Source organism: Eubalaena glacialis, chromosome 9, assembly GCF_028564815.1.
Source record: "Eubalaena glacialis isolate mEubGla1 chromosome 9, mEubGla1.1.hap2.+ XY, whole genome shotgun sequence".
NCBI lineage: Eukaryota > Metazoa > Chordata > Mammalia > Artiodactyla > Balaenidae > Eubalaena > Eubalaena glacialis.
The window spans coordinates 25,183,340-25,204,166 of NC_083724.1; the positions used below are offsets into that span (position 1 = coordinate 25,183,340).

At 37.7% G+C, this 20,827-nt stretch overlaps 1 protein-coding gene across 1 annotated transcript in view; it reads left to right on the plus strand.

The window, feature by feature from the left end:
- Window positions 1–20,827, plus strand: part of TMEM245 (transmembrane protein 245) — a 97,038-nt gene that overhangs the window by 67,438 nt on the left and 8,773 nt on the right. The window contains exons 12-16 of the mRNA XM_061200129.1: window positions 1,855–1,977; window positions 2,106–2,251; window positions 11,499–11,599; window positions 12,494–12,668; window positions 17,537–17,731. Coding sequence (XP_061056112.1) covers window positions 1,855–1,977; window positions 2,106–2,251; window positions 11,499–11,599; window positions 12,494–12,668; window positions 17,537–17,731 — 740 coding nt within the window. The remainder of the gene's footprint in view (window positions 1–1,854; window positions 1,978–2,105; window positions 2,252–11,498; window positions 11,600–12,493; window positions 12,669–17,536; window positions 17,732–20,827) is intronic.

Consider the following 20,827-nt stretch of genomic DNA (forward strand, 5'->3'; position numbering starts at 1 on the left):
GTCCCTTGATCTGTCTTGGCTAGGAATGGATCTTCTACCCTTACATGATTTTGTAATGTGCACTGGTCATTTGGAATATTGGTTCACTAATATCTAATATATATATTCTAAATATTGACACGTTTTGTTATACAGTATTAAAAAAAGTCACATTCTTTAATATCACCACCTATCTCATCAGAACAAATTTTAAGAAACTGTCAAGGTCAGCCCTTGATTGAATTTTTTGGTTTTATAATACCCAGCATCTCTTTCTTCTTTTCTGAACCTTTCTTCCTAATCCCTTTGAGTACATAGAAAAGTTACTGGATTGTTGGTGACTACCAGTCTACAATTAATGTATTCAGTTAATTTCTTAAGAATTACCACAGAGTATTTCCTATCAGTATGACCCAGAAACTATTTAAAAATTTTTTTTGATAAAAATTCCAAAGTGACTGAATTCCCCAAAAGAATGTTTGTAAAAATCACAAGTAAGGGCATTGTTGGTTTGTTTCTTAGAATCAGTGGCATTATTCATTCATTCTTTATCCCATAAGGTCAAACAGTCAATCATGCATATTTTTGTAGGCATCGTGAAGCATTTTCAAGATTTTATGTAAGGAGTTATTGTAAATGAAACTAGCCTGCCAAAGTCCTCTTACGAAGGCTGAGCTGAGGTTTGCAAGAAATGCCGAGGACAACAAAATATGCCTTTATAAGTGGTACATTTGAGGTAGGAAAGGAATGGATAGGCCTTTCATGGAAGAGATGGTATAACTTGAGCATATGACAAAAAACAGAATTTCTCTTTTGGAAAGGGCACCAAAATAAAACCAGCCATTAGGAGTTCTGGTCCCAGCTCTAGTTCCGCTTATTAGCTTCATGCCCTTGGGCAAGTTTTAAAAAATCTCTGAGCTTCGGTTTGTATATCTGTAAAATAAAGATGATATCATCGACATTGCTTCCCTCGCTGCATTGCTGTGAGGTTTATGTGAGCATTTTGAAAACTATAATGGAAGGTGTTTTTCTGATCATCTTGCTTCCTTGTTTTTCATTAAGAGGAAGGATAGTCCTCTTGGGGAGAATAATAGAACAGACATTATCATATGGGACTTTAAGTTCATGAAGAGATAGGAAATATCTATAACACACCTACGTGAAAACACGTAGGTGTGTTATAGATATTATACATCTTCTTTCAGTAATATTTAACACGTATTAACATCTGCTTCTGGTGAATTTGCAGGTGATGGATCAGATGAACTCAGTAGGTCTTGATATAGGGTCATTATCTATCTGAGGAAAGGTTTTCAGCTGCAGAGCTCTGACCCCATCTGTTCACTTCTTTCATTGTGACTTTAGTGAAGTCATTGAAGTGATGCTTTTGTGTTTGTTGTTGGTTCTAAGTTGAAGATGGCAAGTCGGTGGGGGAGGTATAGCTAATCAGACTAATGTTAGAATTTCATGGCCTGTGCTTGTGGTCCTACAAGCTACATACAACTACAGGTTGCACTCTGGCATATTCTTCTGTAGGTATTTTTTCTATGCGTGCCATTTTCATAGTTATAATCATGCTATAAATAAGCTTTTTTGTCCTGTTCTTTAAACTTAGCATTGTATCATAAAATATTTTTCTGTGTTATAATAGAGATGTTTTAATGGCTGCCTGTTATTATTTGTAGTACATTCACCATAACTTACTTAACCATTTTCCTTACTAATCAACATTCAAATGTTTTCAGATAAAATAATACTCAGTTCTTGTCGTTTCAGTTTATGGTACTAAAACACTACATGAAGAGCACACTAGGTAGCTGTAGAAACTTCTTTCCTGAGGATTAGTTCTAACATTTAGCCTTCTCTCCTCACCAGATCTTAGAGTCTCTGTGGATCGTTATGAGCCGGAACGTGAGCCTGCTGTTCACCACTGTCACCACGCTCCTGACCATCCTCTTCTACAGCGGGACTGCCCTCCTCAACTTTGTTCTGTCTCTGGTATGTACCCACAGATGAGTACATGTCACACTCCTTCTGCAGTAAAGCGTGTTCTTGGTTCCATTTATGTTTCCTTCCTGTAGTTTCCAAATGTGATATTTTAGGAGGTACTGTCCTTTGTTTTGCAGATAATTTTCCTGACCACACTATTTTATCTGTTAAGTTCCAGTGATGAGTACTACAAGCCAGTGAAGTGGGTGATAAGCCTGACACCACTATCTCAGCCAGGTCCTTCTTCTAATATTATTGGCCAGTCTGTGGAAGAAGCTATCAGGTAGGGATAAGATTTATGCTGTTCTTACTTCCTTCAGAAACTGCTCTCCATGAGAGGCCCATTTTTCTGTCTTGAGCCTTCCTGGTAACATTCAGTGCTAAGCTAGTGAGGGACGCTGGTATTTTCAAATTTTTAACATCTCCTTTGAGAGGATAGTGTAAAACAGTTTCAATATCCTACTCTCAAGCCTGTGATGTACAAAGGTCTAATGGCCTGTCCCCAGGCCCTTGCTGCAGCTCCTAATCGCCACGTAATTTGCTCGGGAGAAGCCCCTCCTGCACCACACGTACACCTCAGCTTCTCTCAGAACCCTCCTTGTATTCTCAGGAATTCTAGCTTTGCTTGGGGAGGAGAGGAGGTGGCCTTCCTGTTTCTTCCTCTGTCCCTCTGCAGTCAGGCTGTGCCCTCTGCAGAGGGTAGTTTGGATATCGGAAATGCAAAATTTGGGGTTATTTCCAAGTCACGGGCTCTGTGTGTATCGCAGGTTCCAGCCAGAAATGTCCATCATGTCTTCTGGGGTCTATGTATTGCAGGCTTGATTTCTGAATGAGATGATTCTTCAGCTTTTATTCTTCATATCCTCTTTCCAAGTCACTGATGCCTTTTTCTTTTTCCTCTTCATCATGTCAGGTAGGGAGAGGCCTTTTGCAGCCTTGTCTCAGCTCCTTCCCAAAGCTTTGTCACTCATTGCTCTAACTCATTAATGACTCTACTTCATTTTGACTTCTTATGAATAGCTACTCAAATGAAATCCTCATGTTATCCATTAGAGCTCCTTTTTCTAATAAGCTGTTAGGCGGTCTAAAGCTTCTCTTGAATAGTGAATCTTTGGCTGGCATTTCTGTTTCCACATACTTTTAAGAAAGTGGTAATTTCTTGAAACTAGTCTGCCACAGAAATCTTGATTTGACCTGATAATTCTGTCTTACTGATTTTGGCTTATTTTTTCACTGTGTTCATGCAACAGCTGGTGAGGATACCACTTTGATCTTTGGAAAACCCTTGGTTACATTCAAATAGCATACATGCACCTAAAATTTATTTTCTCTGGAAACTTTGCTAGGTTTTCTGTTTTTCCTCCTACTTTATTGGACAGTAGGTGGGATTAAAACCAAAAAAGCTCTTATCCCCTTTGGTGCTCCCAGGTATCCACATGGAGCCATCCATGTAAATATTCTAAGTTTGGGAGTATATTGTCTACTGTAACAGCTTTCAGGGTGAAGTTGTCTTCAGGAAAGATACTTGCTGGCTTTAGCATCCCTTCTAAGCCTATTTGACCATTGGTTATCATCTTTATTAATCTATCAATAGATTAACTTTAGTGTATCTAAGTGACATCTGTCTCAAAAAAGTTTATGCAAATACTTTACCAAAAAGGAAAAATAACTTTCTATCTTCCCAATAGGATAAAGCTATGGAATCAGCCATATCAAAGGCTGCCATAATCCTCTAGTCAGTGTGACTTAAGCCAAGTCTTAGAGAAAAGTATCTAGCTTGTCCATAAAGAACTTCAAGAAAGATACTTCTTTTTCCTGAAGTAACCTTTACTAGCACGGCTGACCATCCTCTAAATGTCTGTCATTGAGTCATTTTTTTTCCATACCAAATATGCCACCTCCTTTGTTTTAAAGATTATTCTTTAATGTCATGGTTCCTTGGAACTGGTAAGCAGAGCTGTGATTTGCACCTAAGTCTAGCTGATTGAGATCACACATTCTTCTAGTATACCATGATGCCTTCTTCCAGGAGATGGTTGGAACAGAAGATGATGAATTAAATTCGTGGTACTGTTAAGACTATTCACATGGACACATGAGGCTGGCAGCTAAAAATTTAGTTCTTTGCAGAGAAAGACAAATATCACATGATATCGCTTATACGTGGAATCTAAAAAAAAGGATACAAATGAACTTATTTACAAAACAAATAGAAAACAAATTTATGGTTACCAAGGGGGGGGAGGGTTAAATTAGGAGTTTGGGATTAATAAAATACACACACTATATAAAATAGATAACAAGGGCCTACTGTATAGCACAGGGAACTATACTCAATATCTTGTAATAACCTATAATGGAAGAGAATGTAAAAAAGAATATATATATTCATATATATGTATAACTGAATCACTTTACTGTACACCTGAAACTAACAGAACATTGTAAGTCAACTATATTTCAATAAAAATTAAAAAAAAAAAAATTAGGTCTTTGGTTCAGGAAGGAATTTGAGTTTAGAGAGCGTACAGTCATCTACATAGATACGAGGAAATATATGTCTTTTCACAGGTTAGATTTGCTTTATCTTCTTGGGATTGTACACACTAATTATGTACTGTAAGAATAGCCCATGTCTTGGTTCTAACGTATACTCGTACAAAAACCATTCTTTTTGTTATCTTATTTTTTTTTAATTTGTTTTTAACTTTTTATTTTGTATCGGAGTATAGCCGATTAACAATGTTGTGATAGTTTCAGGTGCACAGCAAAGGTTAATGTTTTTTTATTGTGGTAAAAGTCACATAGAGGACTTATTTTTAATACAGAAAAAAAATTAACAACCAACACTACAATCCTAATTGTTGTCAAAATTGATAGATTTCTGTGAGTCTGAAAAATATGGTGCAGACGAGATAACTTGTTATAGGCTGGGCCATTTTTCTAACCACAGCTATATCAAGTTATATAAATTATAGATTGTAATTCAGGTTGATTTTTAGCAGCCTGAGTGCTTTTTATTTCTTTACTGGGTCAAGTTCAAGACTTAAAATATACAGTCTTACATAGATACCTCTGAAGAACTTTCTCATATATGTAAGATAACAATGAGTTCTAGTTCTACAAGCTCCTGTCAGTTTTTTCATTCTTAAGGATTATGTTCAAGATGGAATATGTTTCTTCATGGAGAAAGATTTTAAGAGGGAAGATATTATACAAATGATCATGAACATATTATCATAATGCCCTGAGACTGAAGTTTAGTGTGTAAATTATCAGTGATGTCAGGTTTTATAAGCATCAGTCATTAGTCGTCATCAATGTTGCAGTTAAGTGAATTATTAAACTCATTTTATATGATCCATTAATAAGTTAAAAGTGGAATTGAAATTGGGAGTTAACTGCATGTCCAGACAGTGAAAGTGTCTTTGTTCTTCAAGCTTTGCCTTCTGAAATATGTGGCTACTAGATAATCACTGTCTCATTGAATTTCTGAACCTTAGTTATTTTTCTCCATTCTGAATGAGTATTCTTCTAAACTGAATACATTTGTGATTGGGTTTTCATTTCATGAATTTTTGAGTTAGTGGCATGCATCCGTTACCCCCAAACCATTTTCCTCCCCTTAGAGCATGTTGTGTCCTGAATGTTTGCATCACACCCTTCTTCCCCGATGCTCCATTCTGCTTGCTCTGGTGGAGATATTGCACATTACTAAGTTGCATGTTGTCACGGCCTCAGTGCAATTTAGTGTGTGTGATATTTTCACATGAGTGCATGCACACGGGTAGGGCTCTTGCTTGTGGGATTACAGCTTTTCAGGGCCGGTGGGTGGGAGTCCTAGTGATGAATTTGATGGGAGAATGTATGTACTGTGAGATTTTCGGTGAACATGCTTCCCACCTCTACCCTCCAGTTTTGCAGAATTAAAAGTATTTGGGTTAAAAAAAAAATCAGCGTCGATCATTTAGTAAATCAGTATTTCCAGTTTTTACTGGAAATATTAAATATTCATTAGAAAGAAATTCTTGTGGATTTAAGGTTATAAACATTGTTTAAATTAAAATGTATAAGGAAGAGTTTAAAGCTGTAAGAAAATATATTTTCATTTATTTGAAGAGATCTCCTAATGCTGAAATAGAGAGGCAGAATCTCTTATGCATGTTTGGGAAAATTAAATTAGTAGAGTTCTTAAATAATAACCAAGTCAGTAAATATAATGCCTTTTTAACCTACTTGATTAAAGATCAGTTTAATAAGCTTAAACCTTTGCTTCAAGTTTCCAAGGGAAATGACTTTTAAAAACTTTGTCTTGTATTTAGTTTCTCTTTGTGGTGCTTTAAAAATTGCTAAATTCATTTTAATAAGGCTCATAATAGAACTAGTGTTGAGATACAAATGTTTGCTATTTGCGTATGTAATTGAAACAACCTCTTGTTGATTTTTTTAATTAGCACTAGAGTAAGTATCCATGATCGGTAGGCATTGTCAAAGACACAAAACAATGTATTAATTACATAAAAATATTGAATTAGTATTTACTGCTGCCAAGGACTCCACACGATTTAATGTGATGCCACGGTCGTATGCCTGTGTGTGTGATTCACTGTTATTTCCAGTGGGGACGGAAGGCGTCTATGGGAGCAGCTCTCCCTGAGCCCCTCACCAGCACGCTAGGTCTGTGTGCACAGCGTGACCATTCCCCTCTGGAATGGAAATCCAGTGTCAACCAAGTTTCTGTACCTTTTACTGTGGAGCTGGGTCTCTGGGGTGGCTAGTGAATCAGGAAAGGGAGGGGGTTGTAATGAAGGGATTCCTGATTGGTCATTTTATACGCGGGGTCTCTGAACATGCCTGCCCTCTCCACTAGCTCACCTTCTACTTGAGGTGCAGTGTGTGGCAGTGAGGGTAGACTACTGCTGTTCCCTGGGGAATGATAGTCTAATAGTCTTCCTATCTGACCTTTAGAAAGAAAAGAGGGCAGAACCAGTGTAAGGAAATGTCAGGAGTCGGCAGAATTTGACTGTGGACTCTTTACTCTCCTTTTCTTTCTTTTCCCTTAGACTGTGCTTCCTACTTGTTTGTGGTCTAGGGCCCTGTGTACCCTGAGGGCACAGAGCTTCTTGACTATGGTTTTTCATTCTCCCCACCCATGTCCTTGCTTCAAGTCTCACTCCATTAAAAGCAGGTCATCTGATGAAATCCTGAGTTGGCTGGCTAGTTCTCTCTCACTCAGTTTGGAAAAGTAACATAAATACTCTTTCGGTCAGAAATGAGAGGGGGCTGAGAGCTGAAGTAAAAAACTTGTGAAAATAACAGTTTCATCTCAGAGTTCATAAAGGATAAAGACAGAGTGCTGGTTAAGAATTAAAATTCTAACCAATCATTTGAAGTCAATTCAAGTCTCTGGTACAGAGGAATTAGATATGTAGTTGTGTAAACGAGGCATGGACACACAAACCCTTATGTGTCATAATTATACAAGTATAATTACACTTAGACAAAAAGCTGATTGTGTATGAACTTGGAACTTTTATTCACAGAGAGGTATGCTTAGATGAGGCCTAACTGGATGGGATGCACTATGGCCTGCCTTCCAGTAGAGGGGACCCCTGCCTTGTAACAGTCCCCATAGGGCACGGGGCAGGGGAACATCTATAGGACTGTCTGACAGTAGAAGGTCTCTGAGTGAGGATGTGGCCTTGTTAGACAGGGGGAGCCTCCAGCTCAGGGGCTGGTGTCAGTCTCATCCATTGAGCCAAATCAGGCCTGCTGAGCCAGATTGATTGAGCTACCGAAAGAGGGGAGGAAAAGAGCCTCCTGAGTCTTCTGAATTTGATTCTCTCCAACTGCTGAGTGCTAGGAAAGCCTGGAGATGTAGTTAGAGAACAACTGTCAGTCTTTAAAGAGTCACTGAAAAGAGGTGTCCTAGAAGGTGGAGCACACGCAGATATTCTTCCATTCAGAAGAAAAGATTGGGACTTCCCTGGTAGTCCAGTGGTAAAGAATCCGCCTTCCAGTGCAGGGGACTCGGGTTCGATCCCTGGTCAGGGAACTAAGATCCCACATGCTGCGGGGCAGCTAAGCTCATGCGCCACAACTAGTGAGCTCACACGCCTCAACGAGAGCACCTGCGTGCCATGAACTACAGAGCCCACGTGCCCTGGAGCCCGTGTGCCACAACTAGAGAGAGAAAAACCCACATACCACAACTAGAGAGATGCCCGTGCGCCACAACGAAAGATCCCACATGCCTCAGCCAAGATCCCGTGTTCCACAACTAAGACCCAACGCAGCCAAATAAATAAATTAAATAAATAAATATTTTTAAAAAAGATCGAGGTGGATAGTGGAGGAAGACTGTATGCTACATACATATGAGACTGGTGAACTTGATACCTGATAACAGTAGCTCCAATAATAGCTACTGTTATTGAGCACCAAGTGTGTATCAGGTCAGTTACTTGGGACTCCAGATGCATTGTCATTTAGCTTTTCATGAGCTGAATTGTTCTTTCTGCCAGCATCCACCCACGTAATACCATAGTATGAAGTTTAAGCCTTACACCTTGAGGAGATGTGGTGTGATGTAGCAGGCAGTAACTTCTGGCTGGGTGTCCATAGACTATAGGTTTTCTCTGAATGGAGAGATAAAAACAATTGCTAATGTTTCTTAAAATGTTAAACAGATACCATATTACCCAGCATCTTCACTCTAACGCATTTACTGAAAAGCAGTGAAAGCATATGACCAAAACTTGTGCTTAAGTGTTCATAGCAGCATTATTCACAATAGCCCCAACTGGAAATAGCCCAAATGCCCATCAGCTGGTGAATGGATAAACAAATTGTGGTATATCCATATAATGGAATACTACTCAGCAATTTAAAAGGAACAAACTACTATGTGGATGAACCTCAAAAGCATTGTACTAGGTTAAAGAAACCAAACACAAAAAGCTGTGTAATGACAGTGGGAATGTACTTGACACTACTGAACTGTACACTTAAAAGTGGTTAAATAGTAAGTTTCATGTTATGTATATTTTACCACATTTTTTTTCAAAAGGTACGTAATATATGATTCTGTTAGTACAAAATTCTAGAAAAGGCAAAACTGTAGTGACAGAAAGCATATCTAGTGGCTGTCAGAGACCAGGGCTCAGGGAGGGATTCACTATAACAGGGCATGAGGAAGCTTCTCGGGAATGATGCTAATGTTCTATATTTTGATTCTGGTGGTAGTTATGCAACCGTATACATTTGTCAAAATTCATGGACTCATACGCTTAGAGTTGGTGAGTTTTATTGTTGGTAAATTATCGTTCAATAAAACTTATACAGAAGAAAGAGAGGAGAAAAAATGGCTAGGAATTTGAAGGAGTTAAAAAATTCTCTTAGTAAATTATTAGAAGATTTTTCTCTGCTTTCTAAAAAACTGTGTGCCAGATCATAAGGTAGGGGAAATATATTGTCTTTACTTCCCTCATTGGGATACATGAAAATGTTTAGTTACTGCGAACAATAGGTAGTGCATTTAGGGTCTACAGAATTACTTAAAAGTTGCCTTAGTGAGAATATTACCAACAGTCAATATTCCCAGAGGTAGAAGGAGACTGTTTTCCTACGAGTGGTCCTTTTTGGATTGAGCTTTGCTTACTTGCCACCTAGAGGGGTGATACAGTTGTGGTATTCCATTGCACTTTGATGTCAACTTACTTTTGGCTTAAAATTTTTAAAACACCATGAGGTTGATCGAAGTATCACATCTATATCTTTTCTCACCAGCCCCCCTTCCCCATTTCTAGTCAGATTCTGTACTTTTTGTCTTAGATTTTATTCTCATTAATCTTTCCATGATATTTGATATTATTATTCCCTCATTCTCAAAAGCTTCCTTCTCCCTTGGTCTCTGGGAATAGTACTCTAGTGATTTTCTTCTGACTAGAGAAATGATTTCATTATCTCTTTGGCTGGTGTATCTTTGTCCTTAGGTCCCTTATGAGAACAGAGCTCATTGCCCCATTCTGTCTAGGCTTACCCCTTGGGATATCTTACCCTTTCCTGTGATTATTTGGTGTATCTCAAATTTCTTGTCCCAAGTTCACTACTATTAAGCCTTGTCTCTTATTTCCAGCTACCTCCAGGGTATTTATTTTCATCATCCTTTTTTGACTTAACACTGCCCAAACTAAACATATTTCCTTTTCTTCCATGTCCTCTCCCATTCTGGGGTTCTCCATGACTTTGAGACACTGCCATTCTTTCTCCCTCAGGTTTAAAACCTGAACCTCTCATGTTCTTTTTTTCCTCCATGTCTTCTAATCAGTTACTGTTAGATCTTTTATATTTCCTGTGGGCTATCTCCCTTACTTTAAGTCTTTTTGGTATCTCTTTAGCCTGTGTCCTTATTGTTAGAGAGCCTATGGCACTTTTTTGAGTGAAAGCTACTGGTCAGTATGACAAGGTTTCACAATTTTGGGAGCCACTCTGTCACCAAATCCATGTCTCAGAACCCTATGAAATGACTGAGTCACTGGGTTCCAGAGTTTGACTTACTCTCACAGTACACCTCTTGGGATGCTTTGGAAAATCTTGGTGTGTCCTTTTGTGTGTATGGTGTTACGTTGCTGCCACGGTCTCTGCTTTTTTCAATCACGAACAGCTTTTCCTTCTCTCATGAGTATGTAAGCGTGCGTCCCGTGCACCCCGCAGATTTCTGGTTTTTGTGACTTTGTGATACCTTGGGATAACTTGAGATTTGCTGCCTTTGTGCTCTCTCTGAGCAGTTTCTTATTTCTCCTCCTTGTACAGTACTACCTTAATCTTCCAACTGAAAAGCAAAAATGAAGTACCTGAGATTGCATATTTTCATTCCTATTAATCACGGAATAGGTGTGTCTGTTTTTACACCTCTTGTATTTTCCTCTCTGATTTTACTTCGGAATTAATAAGATTTTTTTGTAAATTCTCTCCCAATGACCTGCATTCTTTGATAGCATTTTTAGAAGTTACTTTGTAGGTTGGGTTGCATGGTTTAAGATGTGTGGGAACATTTTGTTAATGAGAAGACAGACTGATGAAGTACCGGCTATAGTATTCCTCACTTGCTTTTCCCAGAGGGGAGGGCTGGCCACAGCCTGGATGTCTCTAAATTTAACTACATCCTCAGAAATAAGATATTCACACTTATTTTTCTTTCTCTTTATTTTGGTGGTGAGCGATCTGCTTTAGAAGTGAAGAGTTGATGAGTTATTTCAGTGAATAGGGTATTTTAAGGTGTTTTATTTCAGTTATCTCTTCATTAGAGAAGTTTAAAGAACAGTTTAGTAAATCTATTTCAAGTTTTCAATACAAGATTTTTATGTTTCTCTGAAATAAAACGAAAACAGCATTCTCAGTCCATTGGAAAAATTGAAGCTATTATCAGATTTGGATAAAGTAGCCAGAAGCCTAGAAATATTGATTTTTCTGAATCACAGTATGAAACTGTGTTTATTTTCTTTCCCTTTTATCTTTGGACGTTCTAGAGGGGTGTTTGATGCTTCCCTTAAAATGGCTGGCTTCTACGGATTATACACCTGGCTGACTCATACTATATTTGGCATCAATATTGTCTTCATACCATCAGGTAACAACTGTATCATAACTTCTGCTGTCCTCTATTTAAGGGACATTAAGCCATTTTACATATACTGTCAGCTTCCTTAAATTTAAAATGCTAAATTTTGAGATCTAATCTAGTCCAGATTAGGAGCAGAAATATGATTTGGAATGTTTATTTATTGCTGTATCCCCAGTAGTTAAAACAATACCCAGCACATAGGAAGCACTGCATAAATAACAAATAATTATTTGTTAATTGCACATACTGTTCTGGAAAGGGATGAGTGTAAAGTAAGGTCCTTCAGTTAGCAGGGTTATTTTTGGTGTTTTTATTGAAATTACACTTCATTTTTATTAGAAAGAAGCAAGGTAAAGAATATACGTTCTTATCCGAGATTTAGAAACTAATTTCTGATTTGGCTTTGGAATCAGTACAAATATTTGACCAGTGCTCTATAGTTATATTATAGGACTGTACAGTTGTCCTTTGGTATCCCTGAGGGTATGGTTTCAGGACCCCCTGAGGATACCAAAATCTGCGGATGCTCAGGTCCTTTGGCCCTCTGTATTTGCAGGTTCCACATCTGAGGATATGGAGGGCCAACTGCATACGTATTAACTAACCATTGACTGAGAATAACAACTGTGGGACACTAAAATTTTGTTGCTTAAGAACAGATTCATGAAGTAAACACACACTTCAGAAAGATTTTCATGATCCAGTTTGAAGATCTTGGACCTCATTTAACTAGCAAATTCAGTTAAACAGGGCATATCATTCCCCTAAAATTTGAGTTTGTATTTGTTTAACTTGTTCTGGTGGAAATTTTTAAGTAGTAGGAGCTAGTGATTAGATTCTGCTGTTTTGTTATTGCTTTGATGATGATGTTAAGTTGCTTTTTCTTTTAATCTTTATTAGCTTTAGCAGCAATCCTTGGAGCAGTGCCATTTCTAGGCACATATTGGGCAGCAATACCTGCAGTTCTAGACCTGTGGCTTACACAAGGCTTAGGATGCAAAGCCATCTTACTGTTGGTTTTTCATCTCTTGCCAACATACTTTGTAGATACTGCCATCTATTCTGATATATCAGGGTAAGTATTCCACAGAACTTCTGAAGTTGGTGATGAATCATATCCAGGAATTTCTCGGGCCTTTTTTAAGAAGTTTTTTTTTTTTTTTTCCTTTTGGGCATGGGAGAAAGGACTGGTGGTAGGATTTTCAGTGAAGTAATCTTTTGTGATCCCACTGATATGATCAAAGTTTAATTTAATTAATATCATTTGCAAGGTATGCTATTTTGTTATAAGTTTTATTTACAATACATGAGACTAAAACAAAATTGTGAATAATCCTCTGGTTTAGTGACATTTAACCTAGGAAAAAAGTATTACTGTACATACCTCAAAATAAAAATATTTTAAGTACGATAACAAGTTAGTAGTTATTTTCAGAACTTCTTTGCTTTCGCAGAAACACATTATTAGGTTGTAAGTTTGAGGATTTCCACGTAAAATGAAACCTCATCAAGTTCGTATCTGACAAGCAGTGCTTTCTTACTTTAGATATTATAGTATGGTTCTATGATGAATGCAGATTAAATTTAAGGCAGAAGCCAAACTTTGGCAATATAATAAATATCTGTCTGTTTTTGTAGGTTTTGATATCTCTTAGAAATTGCATTCAGTAAATCAAGCTGATTCCCATTTAGTCACGTATCCAGATTAACATTGCTTATTAACAATCTAGGATGTGACCAAATATTGAATTTTATTTAGCTACTCAAATTCAGAATATGGCCTACTGAAACTATCATAATAGTTAATATTTTAAATTTTCTTTAAGTAAAACTCATCACAATAAGCGTAGACAGGGTCTAAGTTTACAGGAAGAGGACCCTTCAGTTAATTTGAAATTATGAAGAGACAAGTCGTATGCTACCTTGTTTTCTCTCTACTAAGTTAAAATAGAAAATAAATGATATAGAATGACTAAGAAGCCCCAAAGTTCCAGAGCAAAAAGAAACAAGCAACTCCATAAGCAAGCCTTAGGGGAACTTTTATGCCTAAAACTTAAAGATAACAGGAGAACTTCATAGTGAGCTTAACTAACATTTAATAGTTGAAATTTAAACCGTAAGAGTAGTTACATGATTTATAGTTAAGTGTTTTCACTTCTTTAAACTTTGCTGTAAATTTTATATCAGGGTCTTTAGCTAGAATTTAAGACTTAGATATAGTTCTATCTTAATAATAAAGTAACACCTTATTTAACCAACATTAGGAAATGAAAAATTTTACATAACTTGCTTTATTTTATTTTGTAATGAATTAAGCTTTTATTTAAAAGCTCCCACACTTTTTTTTTTTTAAGCTTTAAGCATTTTTGATAAAAGTTTTCCTTAAATGTATTGTTTAGGGAAAATGCTTGCTTACATAGTGTAACATGGAATATTGCCCTAAATCCTTTTTGGAATGAAGAAGACAAATAAATGACAAATATAATTTATTGGTTTCCTGAAGACTAGCTCACCTTAAATGTTACTGAATTGTAATACAGTACAGGATATCCTTCCAAGGTATTTAGTTATTTTCCCTTCACTAAATTGTTCTGATCATCTGTGTTTAGAAACTAGAAACAAACAAAATATACCTTATTTCTAAGTCCCTCTTATGTCAGTAGTCATATGTTATTATCAGTGTGCTGTGCTGCTGTAATCAACAGGTATGCCTCATTTTATTGTGCTTCGCTTTATTGCGCTTCGCAGATATTGCCTTTTTTTTTTTTTAAACAAATTGAAGGTTTGTGCAACGCTGTGTTGAGCAAGTCTATTGACGCCATTTTTCCAACAGCGTTTGCTCACTTTGTGTCTCTGTGTCGTTTTGGTAATTCTTGCAATAGTTCAGACTTTTTATTATCATGTTTTTTATGATGATCTGTGATCAGTGATCTTTGATGTTACTATTGTAATTGTATTGGGGTGCTATGAACTACACCCATATAAGATGGCAGACTTAATTGATAAATGTCGTATGTGTTTTGACTGCTCCACCAACCAGCCGTTCCCTTATCTTCTCCCTCTCCTTTGGTCTCCCTAGTCCCTGAGATACAGCAATATTGAAATAAGGCCAATTAATAACCTTACAGTGGCCTCTAAGTGTTCAAGTGAAAGGAAGAGTCAGACATCTCTCACTTAAATCAAAGGCTAGAAATGATTAAACTTAGTGCAGAAGGTATGTTGAAAGCTAGGCCTCTTGAGTCAGTTAGCCAAGTTGTAAATGTAAAGGACAAGTTCTTGAAGGAAGTGAAAAGTGCTATTCCAGTGAACACACACATGATAAGAAAGCAAAACAGCCTTTTTGCTGATATGGAGAAAGTTTTGGTATTCTGGATGGAAGATCAGACCAGCCACCACATTCCCTTAAGCCAGAGCCTAATCTGGAGCAAGACCCTAACTCTTCTCAATCCTGTGAAGGCTGTGAGAGGTGAGGAAGCTGCAGAAGAAGAGTTTAAAGCTAGCAGACGTTGTTTCATAAGGTTTAAGGAAAGAAGCCGTCTCCAGAACGTAAAAGTGCAGGGTGAAGCAGCAAGTGCTGATGTAGAAGCTGCAGCAAGTTATCCAGAAGGTCTAGCTAAAGAGAAATAATGAAAGTGGCTACATTAAACAGATTTTCAATGTAGACGAAACAACTTTCTGTTGGAAAAAGATGCCACCTAGGACTTTCAATGCCTGGCTTCAAAGCTTGAAAGGACAGGCTGGCTCTGTTGCTAGGGGCTAATGCAGCTGGTAACTTTAAATTGAAGCCAGAGCTCATTTACCATTCCAAAAATCCCAGGGCCCTTAAGAATTGTGCTAAATCTACTCTGCCTGTGCTCGAGAAATGAATACAACAAAACCTCGGTAACAGCACATCTATTTACAACATGGTTTACTGAATATTTTAAGCCTACTCTTGAGACCTACTGGTCAGAAAAAAATGATTCCTTTCAAAATACTATGGCTTGGGCTTCCCTGGTGGTGCAGTGGTTGAGAATCTGCCTGCCAATGCAGGGGACACGGGTTCGAGCCCTGGTCTGGGAAGATCCCACATGCTGCAGAGCAACTAGGCCCATGAGCCACAACTACTGAGCCTGCGTGTCTGGAGCCTGTGCTCCGCAACAAGAGAGGCCGCGATAGTGAGAGGCCCGCGCACCGCAATGAAGAGTGGCCCCCGCTTGCCGCAACTAGAGAAAGCCCTCGCACAGAAACGAAGACCCAACACGGCCAAAAATAAATAAATTAATTAATTAATTTAAAAAGAATACTATGACTTATTTGACAATGTACCCAGTCACCCAAGACCTCTGATGGAGATGTGCAATGAGGTTAATGTTGTTTTCATGCCTGTAACACAACATCCATTCTGCAGCCTGTGGTTCAAGGAGTAATTTCAACTTTCAAGTCTTATTATGTAAGACTTTACCCAGATCCTCTGACGGATCTGGGTAAAAAGTCAATTGAAAACCTTCTGGAAAGCATTCAGCATTCTAGATGCAATTAAGAACACTCGTATTTCATGGGAAGAGGTCAAAATATCAACATTAATTGAAGTTTAGAAAAAGTTGATTCCAACCCTCATGGATAACTTTGAGGGGTTCAAGACTTCAGTGGAAGAAGTAACTGCAGATGTGGTGGAAATAGCAAGAGAACTAGATTTAGAAGTGGAGTCTGAAGATGTAACTGAATTACTGCAGTTTCATGATAAAACTTTTTCTTTGCTTATGGATAAGCAAAGAAAGTGGCTTCTTGCGATGAAATCTACTTCTGGTAAAGATGCTGTGAAGATTGTTGAAATGGCCACGAAGGATCTAGTGTATTACATATACTTGGTTGATAAGGCAGAAGCAGGGTTTGAAAGGATTAACTCCCATATTGAAAGAAGTTCTATGGTGGGTAAAATGCTCTCAAACAGCATTGCGTGCTACAGAAAAATCGTCTATGAAAGGAAGAGTCAGTGGATGCAGCAAAACTTCATTGTTGTCTTGTTTTGAGAAATTTTCACAGCTGCCCCTGCCTTCAGCAACCAATCACGCTGATCAGTCAGCAGCCGTCACTATCGAGACAAGACTCGCCACTAGCAAAAAGATTACAGTTTGCTGAAGGCTCACATGATAGTTAGCATTTTTACCAATCAGGTGTTTTTAAATTAACGTATGTACATTTTTTTAGACATAATGCTATTGTATACTTAAAAGACTACAGTACAGTGTAAACATAATTTTTATATACTCTGGGAAACCAGAAATTTCGTGTGACTCACTTTATTATGATATTTGGCTTTATTATGGTGGTCTGGAACCAAACCTGCAGTATCTCTGAGGTCTGCCTGTGTTTTATTTCATTCTAATTATGTAAGTGATACTGTGATAAGCTAGAAGACAGTTATGACTCTCCTATGAAATAAAAATCTTGGGCTTTTTAACAAATATTTTCCTCATGAGGCCTTTTATCACTACCTGTGTTAAAATCGGTATTTTAGGAGGTTGCTAGAAGTCTAACTTATGAATAACAGGATGTCATTGTATTGTTATCATCTTTAAAAAAAAGCATAATTAGTTGAACTACACATTTAATTGTGCCCACTTAATTTTTCTAGATGGAGGTAAACCTAACAGGTAGATTATATAACCAGTCCTAAACTGACATTAACCCACCTCAGACAGCCCTGTAATGGTACCTGTTAACATTGCTGACTTCACTCCTTCAGTTGCTGGACCTATAAAAAGGCAAACGTCACACATGTAGGCAAGAAAATTTTTGCATCTTGTTATCTGCATTGAGGTAATCTGAAGAAAGCTGATAATGCAGTCAAAAGGCAGGTGTATTACAGAATGAACATTGTGTTAGAGAATGTATTTCCAACTTACTCCAAGGTTTATGTTTGTTAAAAGTCATGAGTAATCTGTGTGCTCTTTATTCCAGAGGTGGCCATCCTTACTTGACAGGCTTGGCAGTGGCTGGTGGAGCGTACTACCTGGGCCTGGAAGGAGCAATCATTGGGCCCATACTTCTCTGCATACTTGTGGTCGCTTCCAATATCTATAGTGCTATGTTAATGAGTCCCACGAATTCAGTACCCACACCAAACCAGCCCCCATGGCCTGTTCAGACTCAGCGGTGAGTTACAGCAGAATGATCATAAACGGTGTATGAAATTGAACTAACCTGTGTCATTATTTTTCACCTGCATACAGTCTGTTAGGATACAGAGTATTTCAGTTCCTCTGCTCTACTGAAGATTGAAGACACTAAGTAAATAGAAATCATTTGTGTGTAGACTTTTGGGTTTCACATATCAGGAACATTTAAAAACCGATTGGGTCAGAATTGTTAATGTCATGAAAAACCAAAAATAAATAAATTTTAAAAGACCATTTTGAGACAGTGGTATACTAGATTGAAGGAGACTTAGGAAATAGGACAACCAAATGCAGTGCATGGGTCCATGACAGGATCCTGGATTGGGGAATGGAGAGAATCTATAAAGAACATTTCTGAAGCAGTTAGAGAAATTGATTATGGACCATATATGAAATAATATTATATTGATGTTAAATTTCTTAGGTCTGACAGTGATACTTTGGTTATGTAGCAGAATATCCTTTAGGGATGAGATGTCAAATTGAGAGGGAGAAAGTGACTGTAGCAAAATGTTCACAACTGGTGAATCTAGATGAAGGACATATGGCTGTTAATTGTACTACTCTTTCAATTTTTCTGTAGGTTTATTTATATACTATTTAATTTATATATATTTATTTATATTCCAGTGTGTGAATATACCAGTGTGTGAATATACCACAATTTATTTATTCATTGTAGTATTGATGGACATTTGGGTAGTGTCCAGTTTAGGACTGTTATGAATCAGGCTGCTATGAACTTTCTGGTACATGGCTTTTGGTGAACATGAGTACTTACTTCAGGTGAGTATATACCAGCAGAGGAATGGCTGGGACTACATCTGGTTTAACTTCAGTGGATACTTGCAAAACAGTTTTTCTATGTGGCTGTACCAGAAATTACATTTTAACAACAGAAAAGTAAGAATGACTTCTAATGAAAAATTAAGTCTCAGAATACAGGATTTTAACTTTCCAGAGACTACACTGCATTGCCCTTTTTACTTTCAGTTGGAAAAGAATTTTTTTGTTGCATATTCTAGTGTAATTAAGGAGTCATTAACAAGTTGATTCTGAAAATGTATTTAGTGAAACTATATTTTTATTTAAAATTCTTCTAAAATGTTCTGCTTATTTCATTTTAAGTGTTGTATTTTGTGAAGAAAGACATGGTCCTTTAACCCAAAACAAGTAGAATAACGTTTCTGAGTTAGAGGTAGTTGGTCAAAGGGCCATCTTAGTTAATTCTAGGCACTTATTTGATAGCAGTGAAATATCAGTTTCCTGAAGAAGAATGAAAAGAGAGGTACTTAGAGGTTTTAACAAAGACGTCACCAGTTTGGGGGTGGTTACACTATGATATCCTTTCCTGCCTTTGCTCTTAAAGGCAGGTACTGGGTTCCTGGGAAGTCAGTGGACAGTTACTTGAAAGCAGTAGAGAGCATTTGCTGAGTGGATACCATATTCATTGGGCTCACGAAACAAGAAGTAAAAAGAAAATTGGTTGATCAATATTTTGCTGTTATTTTAGAAAAAGACTTTTGATGATTCCAGGTTGGTAGAGCAAGAGTTAGTTTCTAAGGTGAAACAAAAGAAGCTAATATGAATCCTTCTAGAGGCAAGTGACCCCTTTCCCCTGGTCCCCTTCTGAAGGCAGAATGTTGTTAATTAAGTGGTATGGGGGTTTGAAAAAATGATGTAAGGACCGATATAGCTGTAATCTTTTTCCTTCGTAGTTATAGATGTATATAGTTTAAAAGAGTCAAAAATTTCTATAAAGCTTGTGAAAAATAGCAGTCCTTTGCCTTCTCCCCGCCCCTTCCTTTCCTCTCTAAGAGGAACTACTTTCGACTCTATTTGATGTTTACCTCCATATCTTGAAATTGTGTTTATTTCTTGATTTTTTTCATGTATTGGCACTGTTTACTTCCCACTTGGAAAGTGAGAAATTATCTCTTTTACTAACCATCCGCCCGATATTACTAAATTGTGATATTGGTTAGATCAGTATTCAGTGTTTACATTATTATGGCTCTGTAAATTACATTCATATTTAAGCCTTCTTGTATATTGTCTATAGTTCCTTACCTACACAACATTTTGCTTTCCTTTGTGTTATAAAGATACTGTTTTGTATTTGCTTTGTTTTCTGTAAACTTATAATTAGTCCAATGCCAGGCTTTGCACCAGGTATTTACCTCTCCTCTCACTCAGCATGCTCTGTTGCGTCTGGTTTGCTGTAAGTGTTTTCTTCCTGAAGAAGTCGCTCCTGGATTGTTCTGATCTGCTCCAGTAGATTTGTACAGCTGTCACCCTGCGGATTCCCTCAGCTCTCCCCTCTGTTGGAATCCTTATTTCGCATATGATTTCCCAATATTGTTTTCTTTCTTGATTTATTCCTGCTTTTTGTTGGAGCACATCCTCCTGCAGATTTTTGGGAAAGAATGCATGGGAGGTAAGTTTGGGGGATGATACATGTCTGAAAAGGCTTCTTCTAAAGTCATACTTACTCAATAGTTTGCCTGGGTAGAGAATTCTATGTTTAAAATTTTTTCCCTTTAGAACTTTATTTCTTCATTGTTTTCTAGCTTTCATGGTTGTTAAAATTCTGAAGGCTTTCTGGTTCCTGATTCTTTGTAATTTAACTGTTTGAAAACCTATAGGATCTTCTTTTTTGTTGTTTTTAATCTATTTTGTTGTTGTTGTTCCAATTGGCACTTGTATCAAGTGCCTTTGTGACCTTTTTTTTTCCCCATAAATTTATTTATTTATTTTTCCTGTGTTGGGTCTTCGTTTCTGTGCGAGGGCTTTCTCTAGTTGCGGCGAGTGGGGGCCACTCTTCATCGCGGTGCGCGGGCCTCTCACTATCGCGGCCTCTGTTGTTGCAGAGCACAGGCTCCAGACGCGCAGGCTCAGTAGTTGTGGCTCACGGGTCCAGTTGCTCCGCGGCATGTGGGATCTTCCCAGCCAGGGCTTGAACCCGTGTCCCCTGCATTGGCAGGCAGTTTATCAACCACTGCGCCACCCGGGAAGCCCACCTTTGTGACCTTTAAAACTGGAAATTTATGTTCTGTGCTTCTGAAACTTTTCT